This window comes from Meleagris gallopavo, chromosome 2, assembly GCF_905368555.1.
Source record: "Meleagris gallopavo chromosome 2, MGAL_WU_HG_1.1, whole genome shotgun sequence".
Classification (NCBI taxonomy): Eukaryota; Metazoa; Chordata; class Aves; order Galliformes; family Phasianidae; genus Meleagris; species Meleagris gallopavo.
This window is the reverse complement of record NC_139405.1, coordinates 57710677-57736488: the sequence shown is the minus strand read 5'-3', so window position 1 is coordinate 57736488 and position 25812 is coordinate 57710677. Positions and strand designations below refer to the sequence as shown.

The 25812-nt window shown below is 35.9% G+C and overlaps 1 protein-coding gene across 1 annotated transcript; it reads right to left on the bottom strand.

The window, feature by feature from the left end:
• LOC100545776 (vesicular inhibitory amino acid transporter-like) lies at positions 1 to 24781 on the bottom strand. Its single transcript, XM_031552214.2, has 2 exons — positions 24545 to 24781; positions 1 to 1152 (listed from the first exon to the last, which is right to left on the bottom strand). Exons 1-2 carry the CDS (start codon positions 24779 to 24781, stop codon positions 1 to 3), a joined length of 1389 nt encoding a protein of 462 aa, XP_031408074.2.
• Between the last annotated feature and the right edge of the window lie 1031 nt (positions 24782 to 25812).

Here is a 25812-nt window from a genome sequence, read left to right as displayed (position 1 = left end):
TTACCCCTCTCCAAATAGTTTGAATAGCCCTTTTATTGAGCAAATAATGCCCGCAAGGCTGCAAAGGAAACCCAAAATAAAAACAGAGATATCTGCACATTTTTCAAAGAAGGATAGTTTTTTCCATTTAAGCTTTAAATGGAAGAGAGAAGGAAGAAGAAAAGTCATAGCAGCACCTGTTACACTGCCTGTTAAGCCCATCAGCAGTGCAAAATGTGGTATGAACATGGCCATCAGCAGAGTTAACAGGAGAAATATGCTTCTTACACACAAAGCAAACAGTGGGGAACTGTAATTGGAATAGTTGCCTCTAGAAATACAAGCATAAACAATTTCCGTGGCTGCAAAAAAGGGCAAAGGATAAGAAAGAAGAGCCTTGGTTAATAGGCACAAACTCACTAGAGTTTGAAGAAATGATGGCAGGTTGTCAGTAACAACTTCCCTCGTCTCTTCACCCCAAGTTAAGAATGCAGACAGGGCAAAGGTTGTTTTCAAGATACAAGCAAAAAAGTGAGTCCAATTCAGCATACACCTAAATTCCCCTGGGTTTTTCATGTTACCTTCAAGTGTAGGAAGAAATATTTGAGACGTGTAACTGAAAATTATCACCCCCATGGAGACCAAGAAGTCTTCAAATTCCAGGGAGAGTCTGAATTTTGCCCAGGACCACTGATGTATTTGTGTGAGACAGTAAGTCATCACTACAAAGATGATAATGAAATGGACCAAGGAACAAAGCTGGCTGAGTTTGGAAACAATTTTTAGAGTTTTGATAAATACACAAGGCAGCAGTGTAAGAAATGCAATTACAGACCAAGTTTTCTCAGTCACTGGTACATATGAAAAACTGTGTGACAGCAAATTCCCACTAACAACCAGATACAAAATACATGTCATGATCAGTTCCATCACTTGGGTCACATTGACAACTATGCCACCTAGTCTAGGAGACAGCTTTTTGCAGCAGGCATTTGCAATATCTTCATACGTATCTCTCGCTCTTATGAGCTGCCCATCTTCATTTTCTTCATACAGGCAAGCGATTAGAATTTTGCCTGTATAACAGCATAATGCCGCAGCCAAGACAATAAGAAACAAGCCACTGTATCCACTGTGGAGAAGAGCATATGGCAATCCTAGGACAAAAATTCCCTGAAGAGGAAAAAGAGAAATAAGAGATAGCAGAAAATCCCTGAGGCAAAATGTTTACTAGAAGTCATGCTCCCAAACTTGCCCTTCACTGAACATTGCTTTCATCAAATTGCATGGTGGAAGTACTGCTACATTCAGCGAAATAACCATGAGAAGTATGTTTATTTATGACAAATGAAATTATCAGCAAAAATAACTGCTCATACTGACACACATGTAATGATAAGCTAGGAAAAGGAGAATGTGGATGAATGATATAGTCAAACTCTTAGTTAATATTTAATGCTGATGTGATTTTACAAGGTTCCAAGGCAGTTACTCAGTCAACATGCATATTAATGAAATGGGTTTAATAACAGTAAAATTAAGCAGCTGTATCATCACCATCTCCATAATTTTCATTTAAACTAAAAATAGCACTGTAGATAGATCCAGTAATGACAATTCTCTTCAGTCTAATAATTGTTAACACACCTCTGGAAAGGAAAGGGCATTAAAGTAACAGCAGCATTGGCTTTAGCTTTCTTTGTGGCTTCTGAACTCCTCATACAACCTTTACAGTGGTTAAGTCCATTACTACAGCAATTTTGCTCAGAAGTTGAGATTCTAGATTGTGCAAACTTATTTAGGTGTCTAAGCCACACGTGAAAAATATAGACATACTTTTCTCCAACAATCTCAGAAATGGACATAATTATATATATATATATATTATCCGGTAAAAACTGTCATTCAAATTTCATAAAGCAGTTTAGGAAAAAAATACAGTTAACTAGTTCTACAGAAATTTTTACTTCTGTATTATAGCATTGGTGATGCGATGAAATAAGAACATTCATGATCGTGTTTGCTATCATCCAGACAAGACTTGATTTGTATAAATTCCATCTTAATTCTATTTCTGAACAAACCAGAACTTCATTCCACATTGCTAAAACTGTGAACTCTCAAGAGAAAGAGGTCTTTTACATCACATGGGCCATCAAGATTTCCACCTGATAGTTCAAAACAAGTAGGATTTTCCTGAAATTAATTGTACTCACATTTTTGAATAAAATCTTTGCTACTACGCACTCATCACTGATAACCTTCTGAACATTACTCATTGCCAAGTTTTAAATCTAATCATGGCTCTTTTCAAAGTAAATGGGAATTCCTCCAGAGAGCACCTCATTTCACAGAATATATATTGGCTGAAGTTTGAAGGGGCAAGTCCTATTCCTTAGACATACCTCTAATCGGAGAGGAGCTCTGTTCCCTGCAGTTACTACTGAGTACTACTGTTTACAGGCTCAGATACTTAAATTTTATACACTGTGAAACACGGCGGACCCTCCTGCTCTTGAAGAGAACAACAGGTTCTTTCTCTTTCACTTCCTAAGCAGGTAGTGCTGCTTATTGTTTTCAGGAAAAAGAAGTGAATTTGATAGTCTAAATCTCAGCTTATGAATTTTTCATCCATAATCTTGGGCATGAGATCATGTAAGGACGTTTCAGGCATGCTTTTGTCTTTGATGTTTTCTCTACTCACTCAGACATCAGTCTTTCTTGTGAAGGCAGCATAGGAGGCCAGCTCTGTTTCAGTTCATCAAGAAGGTTCGTGTTCACCTCATCTTCAGGCTTTGTACCTTGCTCCCCATTTCTTTTTGGTACAAGTTATCCCAGACTTGATTGATAAGGAGGGGCAATTTTTCAAACACTGAATAATCATCAATGTATATAAACTATTACTGTTTTCTTCTAGCCATGAGATAGCAGTCTTTTTCAGGCTTGCTACTGGCCTGAATCATCAACAAGAGTTGAAATTTTAGAGGCCCTGAAATTAAAACATTATTTTTTCTCTAAGTCAGTGAAATTGTCCACCGTATGAGCGAGAAGCATTGCCAATCTCACCAGACTTCACTCTAGATATAGATATCTTCAACATATAGCTGAATAAGAGCTAGAAGGATCATATTAATTATATGCCTTAGTACCTCTTGATTAAAAGGTCAACGTCTTTGTATATTGTAACAGAAGTACTTTGGTTATTACTTGCACAACGATACAGTTATTCACTTTCACTACATAACTATTTTGGTTGTTTTAAAGGCTTCACTTTACAGCAATGTTTTTGTATAAATCACAGGTGCTATTTCATTTAAAAGCTGGGACATTCAACTGCCTAGTTGATGGTACTTCAGTCACCCCAAACTCCCCACTCCATTACAGTAATGGCTTGGCTCCATTCTAACATGGGCCTTGTGACCCAATTAGCTCACAGTTAGTGTTTCTTACTTATATTAACTTCACAGAAGCACTCAAAAGTGCATAATATCTGTTATTTAATAAGCTACTTACTTAAAAATACTAAATATCTGACTATCTGGACTGCAGATAGTACATGCATGTAACTTCTGCTGTCTTGCCATTTTTAATCACAGATTTCACTGACTGGGAAGATAAGTAATTGCCTTAAGTACAAAATGTGTTCTCTTTCCTATGAAAACAATCCTTAGAGAACATTTACATAATAGGTTGAATTTAAAAGCATCATAAATAAACCAAATCTGTGAAAAAGTCATGAAGATAAAAGCCACAATCGTCTTGCATATTAACATAAGAACAATGATGTTTTCTCAGTTTCTTGCAATTTGTAGCAGGCTTTTCTCATTTGCTCCATATTCACAGCACCATTGTTTTGCCCCTTAACCTGCATTTGGGAGTTCAAATGGTATCTGCTGACCTGGAGGGTGACTGTGTAATTAAACTGCAGGTAAGTGTCAGAGCAGGCTTTACCACACAATGGCTTTTTTTTCCCCATGCTGAATTTAGGCCATTAGTGTTTATATGACTAGCCTCAAACTAAACCAAAGTGCAAGTGTTTCAGAGATACTATCACATTTGACAGCCATTTGCGGTCCTCCCCACAGGTGTCTGCATTTCCCAGCTTAATTGTTAGTTTAATCAGAGTATAACATAATTCTAACCTCTAACATCTACTTGCTGTTTGTTTATATCAATTTTATTTGGTACTTAACACACAGCATAAGATGAAAAAGGTTATTGTTGGTTGTTTTTTTTTTTCAACTTTTGAAATTTCAAACCTTATTAAACAAACTCATTTTTGCTCTCTCTATACTTTTTCTTAAAATAAACATAGAGCCATAAAATCCTTAGAGTCAGAAGGAACATCTAAATGCCATATAGTCCAACTCCCCTGCAATGAACAGGGGTATGCACAAGTAGATCAGGGTTGTCTTGTAAGTCTCCAGGGATGGGGCATAAATCACATCACTGGGCAACCCATCCCAGTACCTCTCCACTCTAATTGTAAAAGATTTTTCTCTTAAATCTAACTTAAAACTACCCTCTTTTATCTTGTAACTGTTTCCTCTTGTTCTATCACCCCTGACCCAACAGCAGAGTCTTTTGCCTTCTTTCCCGTAGCTCCCCTTTAGATAGTAGCCTATCTAGTAGCTATCAGGTCATCTCACAGCCTTCTTTTCCCCAGGCTGAACAGCCCCAGCTCTCTCAGCCTATCCTCATAGGAGAGGTGCTCCATTGTGTGGATCATTGATCGCGCTGTTGATGTGACTGATGAAGGTATTAAAGACTATTGACCCCATCACCAACCCCTGGGGGACACCATTTGTCACCAATCTCCATCCAGACACAGACCCATTGACCACCATCCTCTAGCCTGAATAATGCAGCCAGCTCTTTGTCCATCAGTCTACCCATCAAATTAATATCTTTCCAATTTGGAGAGAAAGATGTTATGGGTTATTGTGTCAAAAGCCTTACTGAAGTTGAGGTAGATTACATCAGTAGCTCTTCCCTTGTCCACTGATGCAATAATACCACCATAGAAGGCCATTAGATTGGTCAAGCAGGATTTGCCCTTGGTGAAGCTATGCTGGCTTTCCCATATCACCTCCCTGCCTTCTGTGTGCCTTAGCATAGCTTTCAGGAAGATCTGCTCCATGATCTTCTCTGGCACAGAGATGAAACTTACAGGTCGGTAGTTCCTAGGGTCATCCTTTTCACACTTCTTAAAAATGGATATGATGTTATTGTCACAACTTTTCAAATACTACAGAGAGTGGCGTGACACCTACATAGGCCAGTTCCCTTAGGACTCTGGGATGCATCTCACTGGGACTCATAGACTTGTGGATGTTCTTGTTGCTCTGGTGGTCACGAACCTGAACATGATCTTCTCTTATAGTGGGAGGGTCATGGTTTTCCCAATCTCCTCCTACCAAACCATATGTTTGAGATATGTTTGGCGAGTAGTTATCAGGTAAGATAGAGGAAAAAAGTTGTTAGGCACCTTAGCCTTCTACTTGTCTGTTGGTCTGTTGATACCAGCTCACCTGTGTTACTCACTAGGGGGGATACGCCCTCCTGGACTTTCCTTTTCTGGTTGAGATACCTGTAGAATCCTTTCTTGTTTCTTCTGGCATCCCCAGCCAATTTCAGTTCAAGCTGGGCCTTGGCTTTCCTGATCCCACCTCTACACAGCCTAGCGGCTTCCTTACACTCTTCCCAGGGGACCTGTTCCTGTTCCCACTGCGTGTGTATTTTCTTCTTACTCTTCAGTTTGACAAACAGGTTCCCTGTTCAGCCACACCAGTTTCAAATCACTGGTTGCCAATTTCAAATTAAATACACTGAGCTTAGAATTTCTAAAATGAAGATTTCTACAGAAAGTGCAAATTTTCCTTTTAGTTGATATTTTCAACATCTCTATTACTCTATCACTCTTCCTAGCTGGCCAGTAATGGCTTTTCTATTAAGAAAGAAAAAGAAAAAGAATAAAAGGAGGAGAAGGAGAAGGAGAAGGAGAAGGAGAAGGAGAAAGAGAAGGAGAAGGAGAAGGAGAAGGAGGAAGAAGAGAAGAGAAAAGAAGAAGAGAAGAGAAGAGAAGAGAAGAGAAGAGAAGAGAAGAGAAGAGAAGAGAAGAGAAGAGAAGAGAAGAGAAGAGAAGAGAAGAGAAGAGAAGAGAAGAAGAAAGAGAAGAGAAGAGAAGAGAAGAGAAGAGAAGAGAAGAGGGAAGAGGAGAGAAAGAAGAAGAGGAGAGGAGAGGAGAGAGAGGGAAGGAGAGGAGAGGAGAGGAGAGGAGAGGAGAGGAGAGGAGAGGAGAGGAGAGGAGAGGAGAGGAGAGGAGAGGAGAGGAGAGGAGAGGAGAGGAGAGGAGAGGAGAGGAGAGGAGAGGAGAGGAAAGGAAAGGAAAGGAAAGGAAAGGAAAGGAAAGGAAAGGAAAGGAAAGGAAAGGAAAGGAAAGGAAAGGAAAGGAAAGGAAAGGAAAGGAAAGGAAAGGAAAGGAAAGGAAAGGAAAGGAAAGGAAAGGAAAGGAAAGGAAAGGAAAGGAAAGGAAAGAAAGAAAAGAAAAGAAAAGAAAAGAAAAGAAAAGAAAAGAAAAGAAAAGAAAAGAAAAGAAAAGAAAAGAAAAGAAAAGAAAAGAAAAGAAAAGAAAAGAAAAGAAAAGAAAAGAAAAGAAAGGAAGAAAGAAAAAAGGAAAGAGAGAAAGAAAGTTTATTGTATTGGCACACTGTCATATTACTATGAAATAGCAAGAAAATGTTAATGATGGCCATGAGAGCTGAAAGACTTTTTCAGACTTACAAATTCTCTTTGGATTTCATCCTCTGTTTCTACCTTTTCAAAAGTAACACTTTCTGTTAGAACCATTTCCTGTACATCACCAAGTTTAAACAGTTTAATTTCAATGTAAAATATACCTTTAATAAGTGCTTAGATTACTGTCATTGTGATAAAACAGCAAAGGCATTGCGCTGTGTACTCTTGTTTAAAGTAGTTCAGCAACCTTAGACCATCTCTTGATCTATCTGTGGAAAATTCCTCCTCTACAGAGAAATTCTTTCATAGTGCACTGCTGTTGAACGTGTTTTTTGCACACCTCTTATGAGGACAGAGTGTGGACAGACAGAGTATATCAGCATTGCTTCTCTGCTACTGGAACATGGACACAGGTAACTTCCATGCCATCGATAAATCCACATTTGGACCGGTCTGAGAGCTCTCATCCAGTCTTCTTGTGTCCAAATTATGTATGGAACAGATAGCTTAAGCTGTGAGGATTCAATTAAAAATGAGCAGCCAAAGGAACAGTTTCTTAAGTTGTCTCCCAGATCTTTGTTTTAGTGTTTTGTCCAAGAAGTGTACCTGCCTAAGTGGTTTTATTTTCAAATATTCTACTGCGAGGCCAAATAAGCTCAAAAGTTCTCTTTTAAGGTGATTTACTTATAAAATAGAATAGCACAGAGAAAAAGCACTCACATACTCGACTATGAATGGAGAAGGAGTTTTTGAAGCAATTCGCTTTCACAGCTTAGCATGAATGGTTATTTGCCAGCAGGGGGGGACCCAATCTTGCTCATCAGGCTGACCCTTCCCTGGCTGTTGTCTCCCAAGATAATTTTAAGACTGTTATTTTCCCCCCAGACTGAGGATGGAAGTGCAGTGGGTATTGGTGTATGTTGCCAATGAGTGTTCACTCATTGTCTGGATGAAGGACCTCATCAACCCCTGGAGTAGACTTAGCCATAGGCATCTGGGCCTACAGAGAAGAGAGGACTCATGGATGAATTGGTGATCAGCCTTTAAAGAAACAGCCTTTAAAAAAACAGCAGTGGAAAAGGCAAGGTGAAGTCAGCTAGAATCTATTAGCCTTATCTGAATTTCCCCAAGAGGAAACTCCAGAAATTACTGATCCATCAAAAACACAAAACCAGAAGGTCGGAATTTCCAATTTGTGTCTTCATATTAAAACATTTCTACATTTCTTGATGGCTTGACTGGAATTTTTTAACTAAATAGTATTGTTTCTCACATCACCGGATTCTTGTTTAAAAAGCCAAGATATCTGGATTTGCATAGAATATCAAAATGGGATCGTTCACTTTCATACTGACTTTTTGACATTACTTCACCTCAGGATAAGTACATCTTCAAGGAATCAAATATGTACAGAAAAATGGAGAAATGAGCACAATTTAGCATCCTGAGAAAATATCAACATTTCTTAATGTTTAGTTTTAATATTTTTTAATCCCTCTCAAAATGCTTCATTTTATAAACCGCTCTGGCCTGAAATATGACACTTTTAAAAATAAAGCAGAATGAAAGGTAGTTAAAAGCAATGAAGATCAAATCATGGTCAGAGCTGAGATATGCCAAGAGGAAATTGGAGTAAAAATGATGCCACAATAAAAAAAATATAGAGAGATTTCACCTTACGACTTAATCAGATGAAAAAATAAATTAAGAAATGAAGATAAACAATGAAAATAACTCAGTACAGCTCTGCTATATGCAGAACACATGCTAATATGTCAGACTGCTGAGTGAGGTCTGATTGCCTTTCTTGCAATTTGCAGTTATGCCACTGGAACAGTTCAATTAAGCCAAACTGTATTCCCAACTATGCATTTGATTCTGTGCATGAATTTGTGTTAGGCATAGAAACTACATAGGAAAACCTCCTTCATGCATTTTCTTGGAAGAGCAGAGAGATAAATTCAAGAAGCATTTGTTTTCATTTAAAATACATTATTTTCCAGAACTGCTGTAAAAGGTTATTGTTGTGGTATTTGTATGAAGATATTACTTTATTAGCTCTAAATTTAAAAATATAGCAAATCTCTTAATCTCATGCCATGATAATGGAGCTACTTGTTTGTTCATGTCCTTGGCCTTCTACCTTTCTCAGGCACCACTATAATAAAAAGAGATTTTGTATTGTCTTCCAGGTCACTGTGTACAACATAGAATAATACTGGACAAGTTCCTAATTATTCTACCAGAAAACCTCCTAACCATACCAGAAACTCATGTAGAACCAAAGAATTGCAGAATAGTTGAGTTTAGAAGTGACATCTGGGTCCATCCAGGCCAACACCCCCTCAAGTAGGGAAAACCAGAGCAGGGTGCTCAGGCCCATGTCCAGATGGTTTCCGAAGATCTTCAGGGTGGGTGACTCCATAGAGTCTGGGCAGCCTTTCCTGTGCTCAATAGCTTTGACAATCAATCTATACTGACAGTTACTTTTTTAGGAGTTGTCACTTTGGCATTTATTAATCCGCTTAAGACGTATGTTATTGCTGTGTTAATTGTTAAATCAGAATGTTGTGTATTAACGTGTCAAAAATCCTTTTAAAGTCTAAATATATTATTTTTCACTACCTAAATTACAACAAAGAATTATATAAAGTGTGCTTAATAAGAACAGAAAAGACTTTCTTCAAAACCATGAAGATTGACACTAATTATATTCCTACCTTTTTATTCCATATCAATTAAAAAGTGCATTAGCATTACTTTATTTTTCTCAGAATTGTTAATAGGCTCAAATAGTTGGGCTGGCTTTTTAATATCATTATGATATCTATAGTCTACTGAAAATTCTAAATGTAGTAGCAATTGCGTATTATCAGATTAGATGTATCTTTAGCTAAGTCTCCCACTTGCATACTTGCTGGGCATTCTGCTTTCAAAATATTGATGACATTCATTTAAAATTCTAACTGTAGTTATGTAATAGTTAATTGCCCCAGTCTAAGATAATTATCAAATCTTCCTCTATAAACACTTAAAAAAAAAAAATCACCTTGCTTTCTAACTCAGCTACCTTAAGATATGTGGATAGTAGAGATGATATTAATTTTCAGCCTGTTTCTCTGGCTGGACAATGAGCAAAGTGTGAACAAACACCTTTGAAACTCTAAGAGCTGACTTCAAAATGTCTTATGCAGAATAGCATGATGCCCATCCTGAAAAATTTCAAAATGGCCCACTCTTATCCTCTTCTAGAAGCACATCTTGATTCCCTTGGATAGAGACTAGGAATAGTTACATTATTTTTAGAGTTATGAACAATTTTACATGCTCCCTCTAAAGCTAATAGAGGGAATCAGCATAGCAAAATTCAATGCAAAATCTTAGGGAAGAAGGTAATCTCATATTACCAATCTCAAAATTGATATAACCCACTCACAGCACTGGTATGTGTGACATTGTAGCCTGAGTCCACTTGCATGCCAAGGAAGACAAAGGATGCTGGCTGATTTTAGATTTACCTTTTATACTCATTTGGAGTAGATTCTGGTTTTATACATACATCCTTCTCTTAATTCTCTTGACACTTACCTTTAGGTTAGTTTTTCTAACTTTTCATTTAGTTGAAAGCACATATATAGTTCTCTGCAGTAGTTAACATATACTAATGCAGAACAGATAATCTCAGAATTTCAGAATTTTACACTAAACTCATCTTTAAAAAAAAAATCCTAAATACTGTCCTAAATCTGTGGAGGATGCATTTCTTCCTGATGTCTTCAGACTCCTATATCTCTTTGTTAGACTTCATAACTTATAATTTACAACAATTACACTCTATCTCCCTCCCTTTTATTATAGGTATATATTTGTTAAATTTTAATTGATACATTCATTTAATGACTGAAGTTGGAGGGGTTTTAACGTGTAGGCGTACTGCTTCTTAATTGTGAGATGTGACTTCTGGACACCTCATAAATTCTTGTTAAGTAACTTTCAAATTACTTCCTCTATTTGCTTTCTGTATTTATTTTTTCTAATCCATTATCTCTCAAAATTTTATCCAGGTTTTTAAAATTCTCTCCTTTGAAGTATTGAGTGTACATATATTACTGTCCTCTGTTTTCGCATAATGAATGCAATTAGATCCACTGATCTGTTCATCTTTATTCAAGGTAATGAGGCTCAAAATAGAATTACCTTATGTTAGGTTCAATGCCTTTTGTGTTAGACAATTATCATCTATCATTTTTAGAAACTTTAATGATGTTTTACTACAGACTGCATACAACCTCTAGCACAGGTCTTTAAAATGGAAGGCACCAAGAACAATACAATTCGTCTTTCCAGACAACAGCTCTGACACAGATAATCATCTCTCTAAAGTAAAGTGCTGTACTCACTTCTTTTACCAATGTTCTTTTTTGTAAACAAGCTTTATCTAATTATTTTAAAATTTCAGTCACATAAATGTATTTGCAATATCAATTATGTTCTATTTCTCCTCAGTGTTAAGAATTTTCTGCTTCTTTAGCTGGCTACACAGATTCCTGGCATTAATCTACAAGCGCCAGGAAGGGAATTCATCCTCTTTCTTCCACACTTATATGTTGAATTCACAGAGTTTGAATTCAAAAAATACTACTATTTCTTCTATGGAAAACTTCAAATATTGTCTATTGCCTGTATGACCTTGGCAGTTGATCCATCTCTCTTTAAGCCAATGAAAAATCTTCCTATAACTTCAAGGATGGTTGAAATGTACCCCAGCAATCTTGTTTTTCCTGGTTTGTCTTATTCTTTTTCTCTGCCAGTGCCAGCCTCCTTTAGCTTCAGGGAGGAAATTGAGTAAGGTGTTTATTTTGTGATCAATGGCCACAATCACCTCATATACTGAGAGAAATTTCAGAAGTGTTGGTCTGTCAATCCTTCAGGTCTCATAAACATTTGATAAGGCAGATAGACTGCTCAGGAGATGCCGTGATAAGATACACAGGTAAGGAAGGTGCACAGTCCATATTGTGAAATGTATGCATCCATTTGACTGAAAAGGAAGTCACTGTTTTTGTTCTCCTGTCAGTAGCCAGATTAGTCTTAAGAATCCCCTGAAGATTAGGTGAGGGAACAGAGGAAGGAAAATGTCTCAGCAAATAAAGATCTGATGTTATTGAGTCTGACAGCTGATCCCATTGGCTTTGTATTTGTTTAAATATTTGTTCTCAGACTGAAATAATATGTTGATACTTAATTCTGGTTTTATGGAAAATGTTAGTTTACATAAATTCATAGCTGTCTGTAAGAATGCTCTGAGCCAAACAAACTAAATCCCCCAAGCAAATTACCTTTTAAGAAAATATGTCATTTCCCTGGGTCTCAAAGGAGAAAGCAAGCTTTGGTAAAGGAATGAGAGCTTTTATTACGTATTATGGGGAGAAGAGGAAAAAGAGATGAAAAAATTAAAGCAGCCAAAACTAAAACTATTTTGAAAGTTAGTAGTGGTGAGTGATGTGGAGTCACTGACTGCTTACCTATTTCTCACGTCATAGCTCATCACAGATTCTCAGCTTTTCACTTGAAGATAGATAGGCACTCAAAACATCCAAATACAGGAAAATGGAATTCCTCAAAAGTGTGATTGAAAGAGCTTAAGGGGAGGCAAAGAGGGAACTATGGGAGACTGGAAGTAAAGCAAAGCAAAGCAAAGCAGTGAAGACCCTAACATCTTTATCTGAGTGTGCACTGACACAACAAAAGGAAGTGTGTAGAAACTCAGGCTGAGAGAAAGCATTCGGCTTGTTAGGATTTTTTATTGAGCATTGCCTACATTAGACTAGCAGCAATTCTTGTTACGTACAAAAGCAAGGCTGCATAGAACAAATCTTACACACTTCTGAGAGGTGAGAAAGAAGCCAGGCTATATCTTCTGGAGGTTGGGTTATGAGGCATAGGATTTATCATGATTGCATGCAGAGTAAAAGGTGACTTATACTTCCCCTGACCAATATTATCCTGTTTTTTCCTCTGCACAGACTCAATCACCAATTTTAGGTGGACTTTTACTCAACCTATAATGACTCCCAGAGCTCAGCATGCAAAGGGGAAATTTGTCATATTACAGCACTGCTAGGAGAGAACGCAGTTAATAGGTTTGGTGAAAGACCTAAATAGTGGTATACTATTATTTTTTGTGTCCATGAATCAGTGAACTGATAAAGAATACCACAGCATATTGTTGTATACATGAGAAAAGATACTCCTTACTACTTGGCTAAGTGTAGACAACAAATCTGCAGTGCTTTTGTTCACTTAACCTCAGTTAAACTTCAGTGGCAGTCTGAGGCTTCTGTCTTTAGGATAAAAGGAAGAGCAGTAGATTTCAATGCCAAAGTTTCATCACACACAGATATAGATAAAGATGATATTGCAGGTGAATTCCCATAGTGGAGGTGTCTCTATTCTGTAAGGAAATAAAAGATTGTGTCATTCTTAAAATTCAACAAAGATGGATAATTCAACTAATTTTGAGTAGATTAGCCAAGAATTCCCTAATTTTTATAGTTAATAATAAAGAGAAAAAATAAATATGAGAAATGAAGTGTGATTTTTTTTTTGCATCCTCTTTGTACTTTGTATAAAAGCAAAATTATTTAATCTCTCCTTTTTGAAATAAATAAAATAAAAAATGGTCTATAGTTATGTATTGTGAAAGCAAGCATATGGCATATTGACTGCACGCCAAAGATGTATTTTTAAGGTCTGTAGATCTAACATACTAAAACTGTTATCACTTGAGGAGAAATTTCTCATTATGGTTACACATACTGTGACACTGTGGTTCTTGATATCTGTTGACCCATGAATATGAGTGCTGAAGTTATAAAATTAGTCAGATTTCTTTTCTGCTTTCATTTATTTCCATTGTTTTTCTTTTTTAAATTAATTTTTCTTGCTTCATGGCAACATTGGAAAGACGTGGAGACAAGATGTTGCCCAGAAGTAACAGCTGAGAGTCTTTGGATGAACAGACTGAGGAATTTTACTTTCTCGACCTCATGATTACTCTAAGTTTTTAGATACGAATACTGTTTGCATAGATAGAAATATGAATATTTCATAGAATCATCTCATAGAATTTTTTAGATTGGAAAAGACTACTAAAATCATCTATCTCGACCATTAATTTCATTAGCAAAGCAAAGTTAGTTTAATAATTATTGTCAAAGTCTACATCTCTCTTTTTTTCTTCAACCTAGACTATTCTTACACAGCAGAGGAACTTCTCAGCTGCAAAGAGTTTCTTCTTTGCTCATACTTCAGTGTTGAGAGCTATAGTGATTTCATATTTGAGACATTTGATTAAGACTGCATTTAATTTCTGTTCTTTTCACCAAATTTTCGTTTCTTATATTCAAATATCTGGATGAAAGACTTTTATTTATTTATTTATTGTGACGTAAAGTTCATGGATTTTCATGAAAATTTAGTGCTGTACTGAAGTTTCTGAAGTAACTATTTCTTTAGTACACAAGGAAAAGAATGTTTCTTAGCATCTATGAACTGTATTTATCTCGCTCAAATACTCTGTCTAAAACAGATATGTAATGAATGAATACACATAGTAGCAGAAGAGATATGCATTACAAATCTACCTTCTTTGTGATGCAGTTAGGAATGCGATTCCTAACTTCCCCTGTGTAAATAAAGCAAAAAGACTCTGTTAGCTCTGGACAGTGTAGATAGAAACAAACATCACAAAAAGACTATTCATTCCAACAGCATAGGGCACTTCTTTTGGGACATATGAAGCTCCACCAGAGGTCCCTATCTTTCTATGTCATCTACAGAATGAGATGGATTCCTTTGTGAAGGCTGTGAGATTCTGAGGTGCCTGGGAAGAGCAAAGGAAGAGCTGGACAGCTTGGGAACAACACCTGCACAGGTGTTGTTATGTAACCTAAGAAATATTGCAATACAAGGTTATGAACCATATCAGGTAGCAACAAGGGATAGGAGAATATGATAGGCAAGAAGCTGTGAGGAAAAATGATATGATAAATATGTAACTGTAGTATAAGACAAGAATCAGTAGAAATCTAGAGGGAAAGCATGAATTATGCAGACGATTATCCTTTCTGATTAGAAGAAACCTTTAGGGGTTGAATGGCACCTCCTCACAATTTAGGGAACAGGAAAGAGCCTCTGAAATCCCATCTGAGTGGTAAAAGGAAGCCTACAGTTTTGTGAAGGTATTTTAGGTATTTTATTTTTAACTTGAGATGACAACAATAAAAAGTACAAAAGGAAAATCACTGAGAGAGGCTGGCTTCCCAGCAAAAGTGAAAAAGTCAGCAGGCAAGCAAAGACAGCAAAAGCAGGAGGAGAGGAGAGAACACATTTTAAAACTCCAGATCCTAATTAAAACTTGGAAGATTTTTAAGACCCTTGAGGGAAGGTGACTGGGGAAATGTCATTTGTAGTTGGAGATTTGATGCAGCAAAAGACACGAGAGAACTGCTTTAAAATGTGGTGAGATAGATCTCAGTGCCAACTCCTAAATATGATGTAAACAGTTAAATGAGGGAATTAGTAGTAACTATATATATATATATATATACACATATATATAATATCTTATAATATCTCTTTCATTATGCTATTATATTTCACATATCTGCAAATTCTTTACACTTCAGCGGAACTACTCATTATGTCTGAGATATGCAGTTTATTTTGAAGTAATCACACTAGAATGGTTTCTAAAACCGAAAAACAAAAAATTTGTCTGTTTGTGACCCTGAATCAACTTCTAGAGAGGAAAGCTGAGCCATGAAAGAAACAATAATAAATGAAAACACCTATGGGTGGCCAAGACAAAATCTGTCATTGCCACTAATATCATCAAATAACCAAATAATTTTTGTTCTAGGTAATTACAAAATATATTCTCTTAGTCCTGTTATTTGTCTCAGTTCAATAAATAGAATCAGACAAAATGAAACAGATAGTGGGATGTGTCTATAATTTGAAGTGAATGTTTCCTCACTTTGACTCATGTGTTTACATTTTTGAGAAGTAAATATTAAATTTATTCATATTTTTTTATTTGTTTGCTGAATACAGTGTTACACATACGGTAAAGCTAATGCCACTGGCCAAGAATACAGAGCTACATTTTCATCCAAGAAACATGGTGTGTGTGGGGGGAAGAGAGAGAATAGATGCAAATGGAAGCCATTATTTTGTATTGTGCTTTTATACAGCTAACAAGGCTGAAACTACAGTACAATATATCATCTTCACTACTGTGTGTAATCAGTGTTTATAGCTTTTTATATTCTCAAATAGTTCACTTTAGTCATTCAGACAAAGCTTGTGCCATATCACTGAATCTCTCATTGTCAGGAATTATACAGACTGAGCTAAATGGTAGATTAATCATCCATGGATTGTGAGAAAGAAGCTTCACAACTTGGAAAGTCAGCTACAGAAGCATTACTATTTCTGATTCTGTCAATACATTATAATTATTTGGAAGTCCTTTATTTTTAATATTAAATTCTCATACCTACAGATGTTGATCTTGTCCTAATATTTGTTCTTTGATGAAACTTATGGTTCACCTTTTTTTAAATTTATTTTTATATATATATAAAAACATGAGCTTTTTTCTGAAAAAATTGCTAATGAAAATAAAGGAATTTTATTTCCTTCTGGAAAGGACTTATATCTGGCAAAATATTTGCAGTTTTACCAGCTATCATTATGCTATTCCTGCCTTAGAAGGAATGTTATCTTGGGAGGAATTATACCTGTAAATGCTGTGTATTAAAGCAAATAAATTCTCTGAGGTTGTGCATCTCACAGGCTAAAGAAGTCAGATTGCAAGATTTTAAGACTATTTCCCATCAGGGATAACTAGTTAGTGATATGTGTGAGAACCTGTAAAAAGGCATGAGTGTGCACAACATATCAGCCATAGCAAGCTGGTAAGTCATTGTAAAAGGCAATATGGGTTTTATTTGGAAAGGTAGGTCAAACATTATCACAGCAATAATTAAGATGATATAACATACATATAAATTCAAAATTGCCAAATAATAATGTTTTTTAATGAAACCTCATCATGAATTAAAGGGGAAAAAATTATGTCACGTTTCTATTCTGCCTGTAGAAAATACTTAGGGATAAGACCAAAAAGCCTGGTAGATTGATTAGTGTAGATTGAAAGTATTTGAGCTATCCACTTGACCAGAGGGATACAAAGATCTTTGTTCTGCAACAAGTCTTGCTGTTTTGGGTTCTTCGGTGGAATAAAGTTGTCAGTTACTTGAAAGTGATGACAAGTGTTTGAATTTGTTTGGTATTTACTATTTCAAAAGGTATAACTTTCACACATTTATCTTTAATATCAGGTTTCTGTCATTCTCTTGCTTGACAGGATTTTTAAGATGGCATGCACATTTTAATGTCAGAATATTCTAAAAGTACTTCTATCGTGTTAGTCTGCTGATTTATTTTGTGCCCACAATGGGTCTCAATCACAAGTAGAAACTATGCTATATTTAAAAAAAAAAAAGAGAGAGAAAATTGGATCAGATACAGGCTGATTTATGATAGGCCACATTTAAATGATCATTGTTTTGTAAAGAGTCTCTAAAATAGAAGACTTTTTGAGACTCACTTTCAAAATTGTTTTCCTTATTGTAGCACCTGAAAGTCCTTGGTCAGAATCCCAATCGTCAGAATCGTGCGAGACACTGTTCAATTAGACTGCAAAAAGATGGTCTCTTCTTCAAATAATTTAAAATCTAAGGGTGAAATAACAGTAAACAAATGCAGTGAAGTCAACGAAACCATGACTCAATATCAGAAACTGCAAGTCAAGAGAAGAAGTGATGGTTTTACTGTAGCTTGTAACGGTGATATTTTCAGCAAAAGGATATTTAAAAGCAGCTCAAAGAAGGGCAAATAAGTATCTTCATATAAGCTGATAAGAATGCTTGTTTAAATTTTAAAAAATTGACGATCTTAATTTTAACTGGAAGAACTGAAATCAGTCAGTAGATGCAGAAAGGTAAATGGTAGACTGCTAAGGAAAAGATGTGTAGTTTCTGTTTGACTGAAAAGTTGAAGAGGTGTTAGCAAAGAGCTACGAATAAATTGTTTATAAATGAAGTATTCATTTTCTTATGAAAAAATTATTGCAGTGAAAAATGCATGCTAGAGTTATTTAGCATGTGTGCAGTAGTATATATCTCTGTATCATTGCAAGCAAAAGCTTTTTTAGGCATTAACACCTCTGGAGCAGGCCATCTCCTGCGTGGCTTTCCTAAGGTTTCCTAATGAAGTAAGTAAAGATAAAGAGGTCTAGAGGGAGTCACAATGTTCAGGTTTTCAAAGTATTACTCACAAGTAACATTTATTCTATGTATATGTCATGGGAGAAATACACACTGACAAACTGTTTTTGCAAATATATGTAAATATAAATGTAAATTACACTTCTGACACTTGGCAAGTTGTCTGTTGAGCTCTAGCAACACCATCGATAGTAGTTGGCCTTTGAAGACTGTCAAAGTTAAAAGCTCTCAAGTGAATATGTGCTTTCACTTCATTCATGTAACTGTTCTTGAGCTGAAATATAAAATGGTAGAAATACTGATGTGTCTGCTAAGAGTGTCAAAATACCTCACAAATTTCGATTAAACCAAAATTTTGCACTATTACTGGCTGGAGAACAAGGTTGTAAGGTGGAGAGCTGAGCTGGTCTCTTCCAGCTCCTCTACTGCAGCTCACACTAGGACTTGTGAGCCCTGAGTCGATCAGAGCTGCACAGAGCTCACTCTCCTTGTAGAATGGGAGGAAAGGGGCCAAAGGGAGAAAGTGGGAGATGCCCAAGCCATAAACAGCCAATCAGCTCCTGCCCCTCAAAAGTCAGTTCCTTGAAGTGCTAGCACTTACAGCTCAGAAAGCAGTAGCTGGCTCTGCAGGTTGGACGCTCTAAATAATGTGTAGCGCAGAGATACTTTGATTGATCATGATCTGTTTTTTACATTTTAAAATCTGAATAAAATGTCAGGTTAACATTGGACCATAATAGCTCTATTCATAGGCTTTCCTGAAAAATGAGTTAAAAAAGTGGTTGAAAAATCAGTCTCCAAATACTCAGCTCCGCCTGTACACTTTTCTTCTCTGTCCTGAAATGCACACAGGTAACAAAACTGCTTTCTTTGCACTGGCATGAAGAATTTAGACAAATGTACCAGCAAGGCACTGTGCTTTACTGCTGATATTGGGTTTCTGTTTCCAGGTGTTAGCGAGCAGGAGAGCTCTGTGGGAAGAACAGTGCTTTACATAGCCAGCTGCAGCCCCCTCCATCAATCCCACCACAGGATGCAGCTGGGCCCATTGGCCACATTTGAGGGACTTTTGAAAGGTGTATATGGAAAAGAGCAGAAAAGGCTTCAGAGGATGGCATCAAACTGAACATAAAAATTCAGGATAAGTGTATTATGCATTACAGTAGCTTAGCTACTACTTCTAAGAATAATTACCTACAATACAATGGCTCTGAAATTTAGAAATGAAATAGATATATTTTAGGGATGCTAGGCAAGAAGAGCTTCAGTTGACATGACTGGAAATTATAAATATTTGACAATGCTAAAAATAAAGCATCAAATGAATAGGTTTTTGAAATATAAGATTATAATACAATGTTCTGAACAGAACAATTCAGATTTATTTAAGCACAGCAGTGCTTCTGGCTACTGTTATCAAAAGGATGTGAGGTTAGCTATGTCACTAGGACTCAAGTAGAAATCAGTTAAAGAGATTAAAGATAACAGTTAAGAGTAAACATTTTTAAATAAATCTGTTTGACATCCAGTGTTATCAGGATATTCACATTTATGGTTGATTTTGCCTATTAAACCTCAAATGTTGAAGTGTCGAGTGCGGTATTTTAGAATGTCTCCCTTCCATCTGAAATATATGTTAATTACCTTAAAGTGTATCAACATCATAAATTATAGATTACTGTATATTGGTTATAGCCAACATATAAAGGCTATTAGAGTCATTTATGAAGGGAGAAATGTAAGGGTAAGAGAGAGAGAGAGAGAGAGAAGCAAACTTCCTTTAACTCTTTTGCTACTCATCGAGTAGGCAGTGGAATTTTGTGCCCATGGTACAGACAAGCATAATCTAAGGACTGCATTAACTGGTAAAGATTTTTAATGCCCAAAGATGTCTTTTTGGCATCTAGAAGATTGCAGGAATTGTAATACTTTGACCAATTACTTCTTAAAGCCATATTTTTAACAGGTAGTATAGTGCTTTCTGAACCAAGGGTCCATAAGTTGGGAATCATCTGTATGTCCAAGGAATAATTTGTGGAGTATTTATTCTATTCCACAGATCCTACTTGCTAGCAAATCTGACACAAAAGGACTATGGAAAACTGATTTGCCACTCCTATCATTTCCATAGTAGTTATAGTAGAATATGCTGATGTAAATCCATTCAACACTCCCTCCATCTGTTCATTGCCTAAGTGATGTAACAAACAACAAAAAATGCAAAAGCTACAGAACAGCAACTTAAATCCCATGAGAATGATCCAACAAGGAAAAGTTTAGGAGTCCTGTCTCCATAACATTTCTAGTATTTACAACGGACCAAGGGAAAAGTTGGCTGATACAGAACATTCTCTAATTAGATTTATGGGAATGGCAGTTAGTTAACTTAAAATAAATCCACTGCACAATCTTTATGTGTCAAATCAGGAGATTTCTGTGAAGTAGATATAATCTCATTGCTGAAATATAGCACATTTTTGTGAAAAAAGTAGAGTTGACATGAGAGAATATGTATACTGTATGCAGCATTTTCCATGCTATGTGAATAATGAAAGTAAAGAACTATGCTGCAGAATCTGAGCTAAATTTGAATATGAGAGATATGAATAAAAGGTTGAATATAAAAGATTGAGTTTAGAAGTGACATGTCCAGAATCTTACTCCCTCCTTCTTTCTCCCCCCGAGAAAATCGAGGCATGAACATTAGTTACACACAAAATGCAACTTATATTCTGCATTTTATAATGGTGACATTCTATCAAAGGAAAAATGTATTTAAATTTAGATGGCCCTCAACATGTTCTAAGATTTTTTTGATCTCTAGTTGCAGCCATGTGAGTTTGAGATTGCAAACACATTAGGAATAAATTTATCTAGTGCTGCAGGTACATTTTAGCTAAAATTTTATAAATTGGCATTTTTATGTGCATCATGTAGACATATAGTTTTGAAATTTTGCTTTGTGCTGTCACTTTTTTACTAGCTCTATTTAGAAACTTAGAATATTTGCTATTCCTAGATTAGATATGAGCATCAGGCATCTCTCTTTAATTCTCGGTACCATCTGAGATATTGATATGAAATACAGAAGGTTGTTTCACTCAGACGTCTATAATTTATTGCAGAGTATGACTTTAGCCTCAAGGAATTTACTGCCCTGGGCAACTGACAGAGTTGACCCTTGTTCTCACTTTTGGAAAATAATCACTTAAGATCAAGATCTAAGTGGCTGTTTAGCTTTCTGAACTCATAAGAATGTACATCTCTATATTTATTAAATACTTTTATTGTCAGTAAATCTTGATGAAAGGCGTGCTTAGACACTTTTAAAAGATGTTTACCTGTATATCTTAGGGACATGCCTGTTAATTCTGCTTTGGTGTCACTCTGTTTTATACTTAAGACTATGGGAGTTGTTGATAATAAGCACACTGCAGATTTAGTTGTATTAGCAGGTGGGTAACTCAGAGGAATCATCATAGAGAAACAAATATGAACTATTTGATATTCTTAAGTAAATATTATAGTCTCACATAAATAGAGATAAGCCAGATTAGAAAACAATTTGGAAATGTATCTATGGCCCAGCTTGAAGGAAATACAGAGATGGGTGTGAGCACAGTGAGGCAATGGGTGGTGTGTTTCAGCAATGATGCCATCACACTAAGTATGAAGCAGTGGGTCATCTCCACTGGTTCAGATATTTATGAGCACAGCAAGCAGGTTCTTGTTCATTGTTGGTGAAGAAGCATGCTCTGAATCAAAATACACCTTTAGTATGATTGGATACAGTGTCATTATTTCACCAAATATGCAGGGGAGAATTGTGTGCTTATATTACTGTCTTTTAAAGACTATACAAGCATCATGGAGCTGAAAGTAATTATACTTTGGAATTGCCTGGTAACGTGGGTGAGTATTTTAATTGTTAAACTTGCTTGTCCTGATGAGACCGAATAAGGCAAGGTAGACTTATGGTGATGTAAATTACAGTCATAATAACACAAACTTTGGTTCTACTATGAAAGGCTATAACATTAGAATTTAACTGCTATTTTTCCTTGCTACTGTTGCTTTGCTCATATATCCAGAGTTACTGTATAAGTTAGTACAAATTTTTTTGGCCTTTTACTGCTCTACACAAATACCACTTGCATCACTCTGACAGATAATACTGTTCATTTTCCCTTTTGAATTAACTCAGGTTTATGGTCTCTGTCATTACTCAGATTAACTGGATACAGATTTTCATTTGCCTATGCAGTGTTGGAATATGAAACGTGTTTCCCTGGAAACTTTAAATGTTTCAGGCAATCATTTACATAAACAGCATTGTCATCAAAGCTGCACAATTTTTCAGTTGAAATTAAAAAACAAACAAACAAAAGAACTACATCATTGATTGAAAACATTTGCATTTTAAACAATCTAAGAAAACACTTCTATTTAATTTTGGGGACCAAAGATGTACTTGTTCTCATTATAAATATGAAAATAATTTCAGAAAATACTTTCACTTATAGACTAAGAGTATTCTGGAATATCTGTTTAAAATAGGTCCGAATTCTGCTTAAATATTTACCTCTAATTTTAATGCAAGACACTGCTGCCCTTTCCTCTGGGTAGGGCAAAAACTACTGTCTTTTTCGCACAGATTGCTTTCACCAGTCAGGAATGTCTGGATTATTTTTATTATTATTCAGATAATTCTAATCTTCTCTTCGAAACTATTTACAGAAATTTCTTTGATCCGTTATTTTTTTTCCTCACAGATACCCAACCAATATTCTCTTCTCCTGTTCTGCCTTTCCCCTTTCCCTTCTCTGCTGTCTACCCTTTTGCCTAAATGGAATGCCAATGTATTGGGAAATAGGCAAAGTGCATGCACCTGCACACATGTCCTCCCATATGCACTCAGCACTGCACTGTGTCATTAGAACATTTTGTCAATTCTTTTAGATGAACTGTAGCTCCCAGGTTTTGCCATCTGCTTTAGAATGAAAGCTCAGTATAACGGTAGCTGCCTTCTCTTTTAATTATGATTTCTAAAATGTTTGAGATCAAAGAGCAGCAAGCAAAGCTTACAAAGCTGAAAGTTTTAACTCAGGCCATAGTTACTGATATGACTGGGTAAGTTAGCTTGAATTTCTCCTGTTTTTAAATGGGCATTTTTATGTAACAGATCTATTTTTAAGCTGGAAGCCATAATATTAATGATCATTAGTAATTGTCTACATAAAGACATTCGGGACTTTTTAGGCAATTTGATGCATTACGGAGACATTATTGCTTTTGTTTTTCAGAAGGAAAAACAATGAGTGAGGGAGAATGTGACTTCTCAAAAGGTCATACAGCAAATATTGACAAAATTGAGTTCCAGAATGAAATCTTGGCTTTGGTTAAATCAAAGGCAAAACTCACAGAGATAGCAATGGGCTCTCAACCCAGGCTCCGGTTCTGACTAGATGCTGATGAGAGATATCAAAAAGTGTTATTAAAAAGTAGTTCGGCTATTTTAAAACCTCTATTCACAGCTGAGTACTTTCTGAGTATGATATGATACTGTGCCCTAAATGTTATTACATTGGCTCTCGTGTGGTGGTGCTCACGTCTGAAAATAGAGCTAGGTTAAAATATGTCCTTTCTCTTTTACTCCTTTGCAGAGCTGAGGGATGAACTGCATACATAAACAAATGTTCATCAGCATGAACACAGACTTATGTGACATTGGAAGGATTATTTTTTGTATAATTGGAGTGCCATAAAAAAGTCAAACAGTTACTGGGACTAATGTATCTGTGGGTACCACTTTCTTCTTACCATGTCAAACACAAATTCAGTTGTAATGATTGAATTATGTAAGGAAATGAATCATGAAAAGTGAGACAAAGAATCTGAAACATTTAATGCTAAATTTAAGGACTCAGAAAAGGGACTCACATCCACAGAGAATGGTAGGACCGGATCTCTTAAGTCTTTCCAACTCGACTATTTTCTTTAACACTGAAGAGTATTATCACACTTTGTGTGTTTCGTGCTCCAGTTCATATCTAATGTAACTTACACATCAGAAAATATTTGACTTCAGTCTAACTCTTATTGTCCTATTTCTAGGAGGTATTTATCTCAATTTTCTCATACTTCTCCGTAACTGAATTAAAATATACTAACTAAATAAAATTTACAAACTTTTAAAACAGATGCAATCACCACCTTTTCATTTTCTACTAGTTTAAATATTTCTGAAACCTTAAGTAACACCCCTGTCTTTTTTTATTCCCTTTGGAGCAATATTTTTACAGAGTGTTAATCTTATGCAGGAAGATTGAAATATATTTGTAATAAATTCACAGATCGTTTAGAAAATTGCAGAATGATGGTAAGTTAAAAAAACAAAAACCAAAAACAGGCTAAATGATGACCAGATTTTAAAAATGATAGTTTTAATGAGTAGAGCAGTAAGAGTTTACCTGAATAGCATTGGTCACATTCCATCCTGCTTCCCAACTGGAGAGCAGTTTCACCTGGGCCTGTGGCAGTGGAGCTGGAGTCTCATATCCTGGATCCGGATGGCAGATGCCAAGCTCAAAATTCAGGGGTCCATCTGGCTTCTCTCTCTCCTCGCTGTGAACCCTGTTCAGTTCATCTCTTCTAGCAAAATTCACATTTTCTTCATCAGTGTCTAGGCAACTGTCCCATCTTACCATTTGCAAAAAGAAAGATGGAGTTTCCCTAAAGCAAGTGAAAAGAGATGAAAAAGTCTGCTTCAGGTGAGCCATCTTGAATACCAAATATTAAAATAAAATCTTTCTTGAATACCAGATATTAAAATAAAATCTTTCTTGACTTGTCTTCATTTTGATCTGCAGCTGTACATTGTTAATCCTTTCGCTAGGTTTGCACAGATACTCAGTAGTTATGATTAACAAAGTTTGTTGTTCATTTATTTATTCCAGTTTCAAAAGCCAGCTAAAGAAATATCTCCAGCATCTTCAGCATGCTGCCCAGAAAGGTCTGTGGTGAGGTTTAATAGTTTGCAAGCTGCAATTTAAAATTCAAATCATTTTTCCTTCTACCTATTGTATCTACATACATTAGTCAGTCATTCATGCAGCATCTACAGGTAGCTGCAAGAATCTTGTTCTGGAAATTATGCATGTTTCTAATACAAATAAATAGTTCTGCCAAAAGGAAGAAAAATGCTTCATTAAAACCTAGAGTTGATGGACTGACTGCGAGGTAAATACATGTAAACAAGTTCACTTCCCCCAGTGCAAGAATTTTCGTCTATGTTTTAGTGTCTACAGAGGTCAGTAGAACTTTAAAAATGTTCTTTAAAAAGCTCAAAGTTGCAAGAAAAAAAACAGCTTGCTCATAACTGTATTTAACAGGGGAACGACACAGAGCTGTGATTAAATGCTTACTATAGGGACGTAAAAGTGATAATTATGATTATTCACACTACAAAATCCTAAAAATACCTAAATATCCCTGCCCCTTCTTGTAAGGAATTTGTGAAAGAAAGGTTGCACAGTTGTACAATTATTTATCCTCATTTTCTTTTGACGTTTTCCAAGCTAGCCTCGTGTTTCTCTTCCTTCTTTATTTCTTTAATAAGAACACTAAGTTTTAACAGCAATATTTCTACATTAAAAATTGAATATCTAGGACAACAATCATGCTGAAAAACAAAAATATTTGCTTATAAAGGGTCTGAATTTGACCACATGAGATGAAG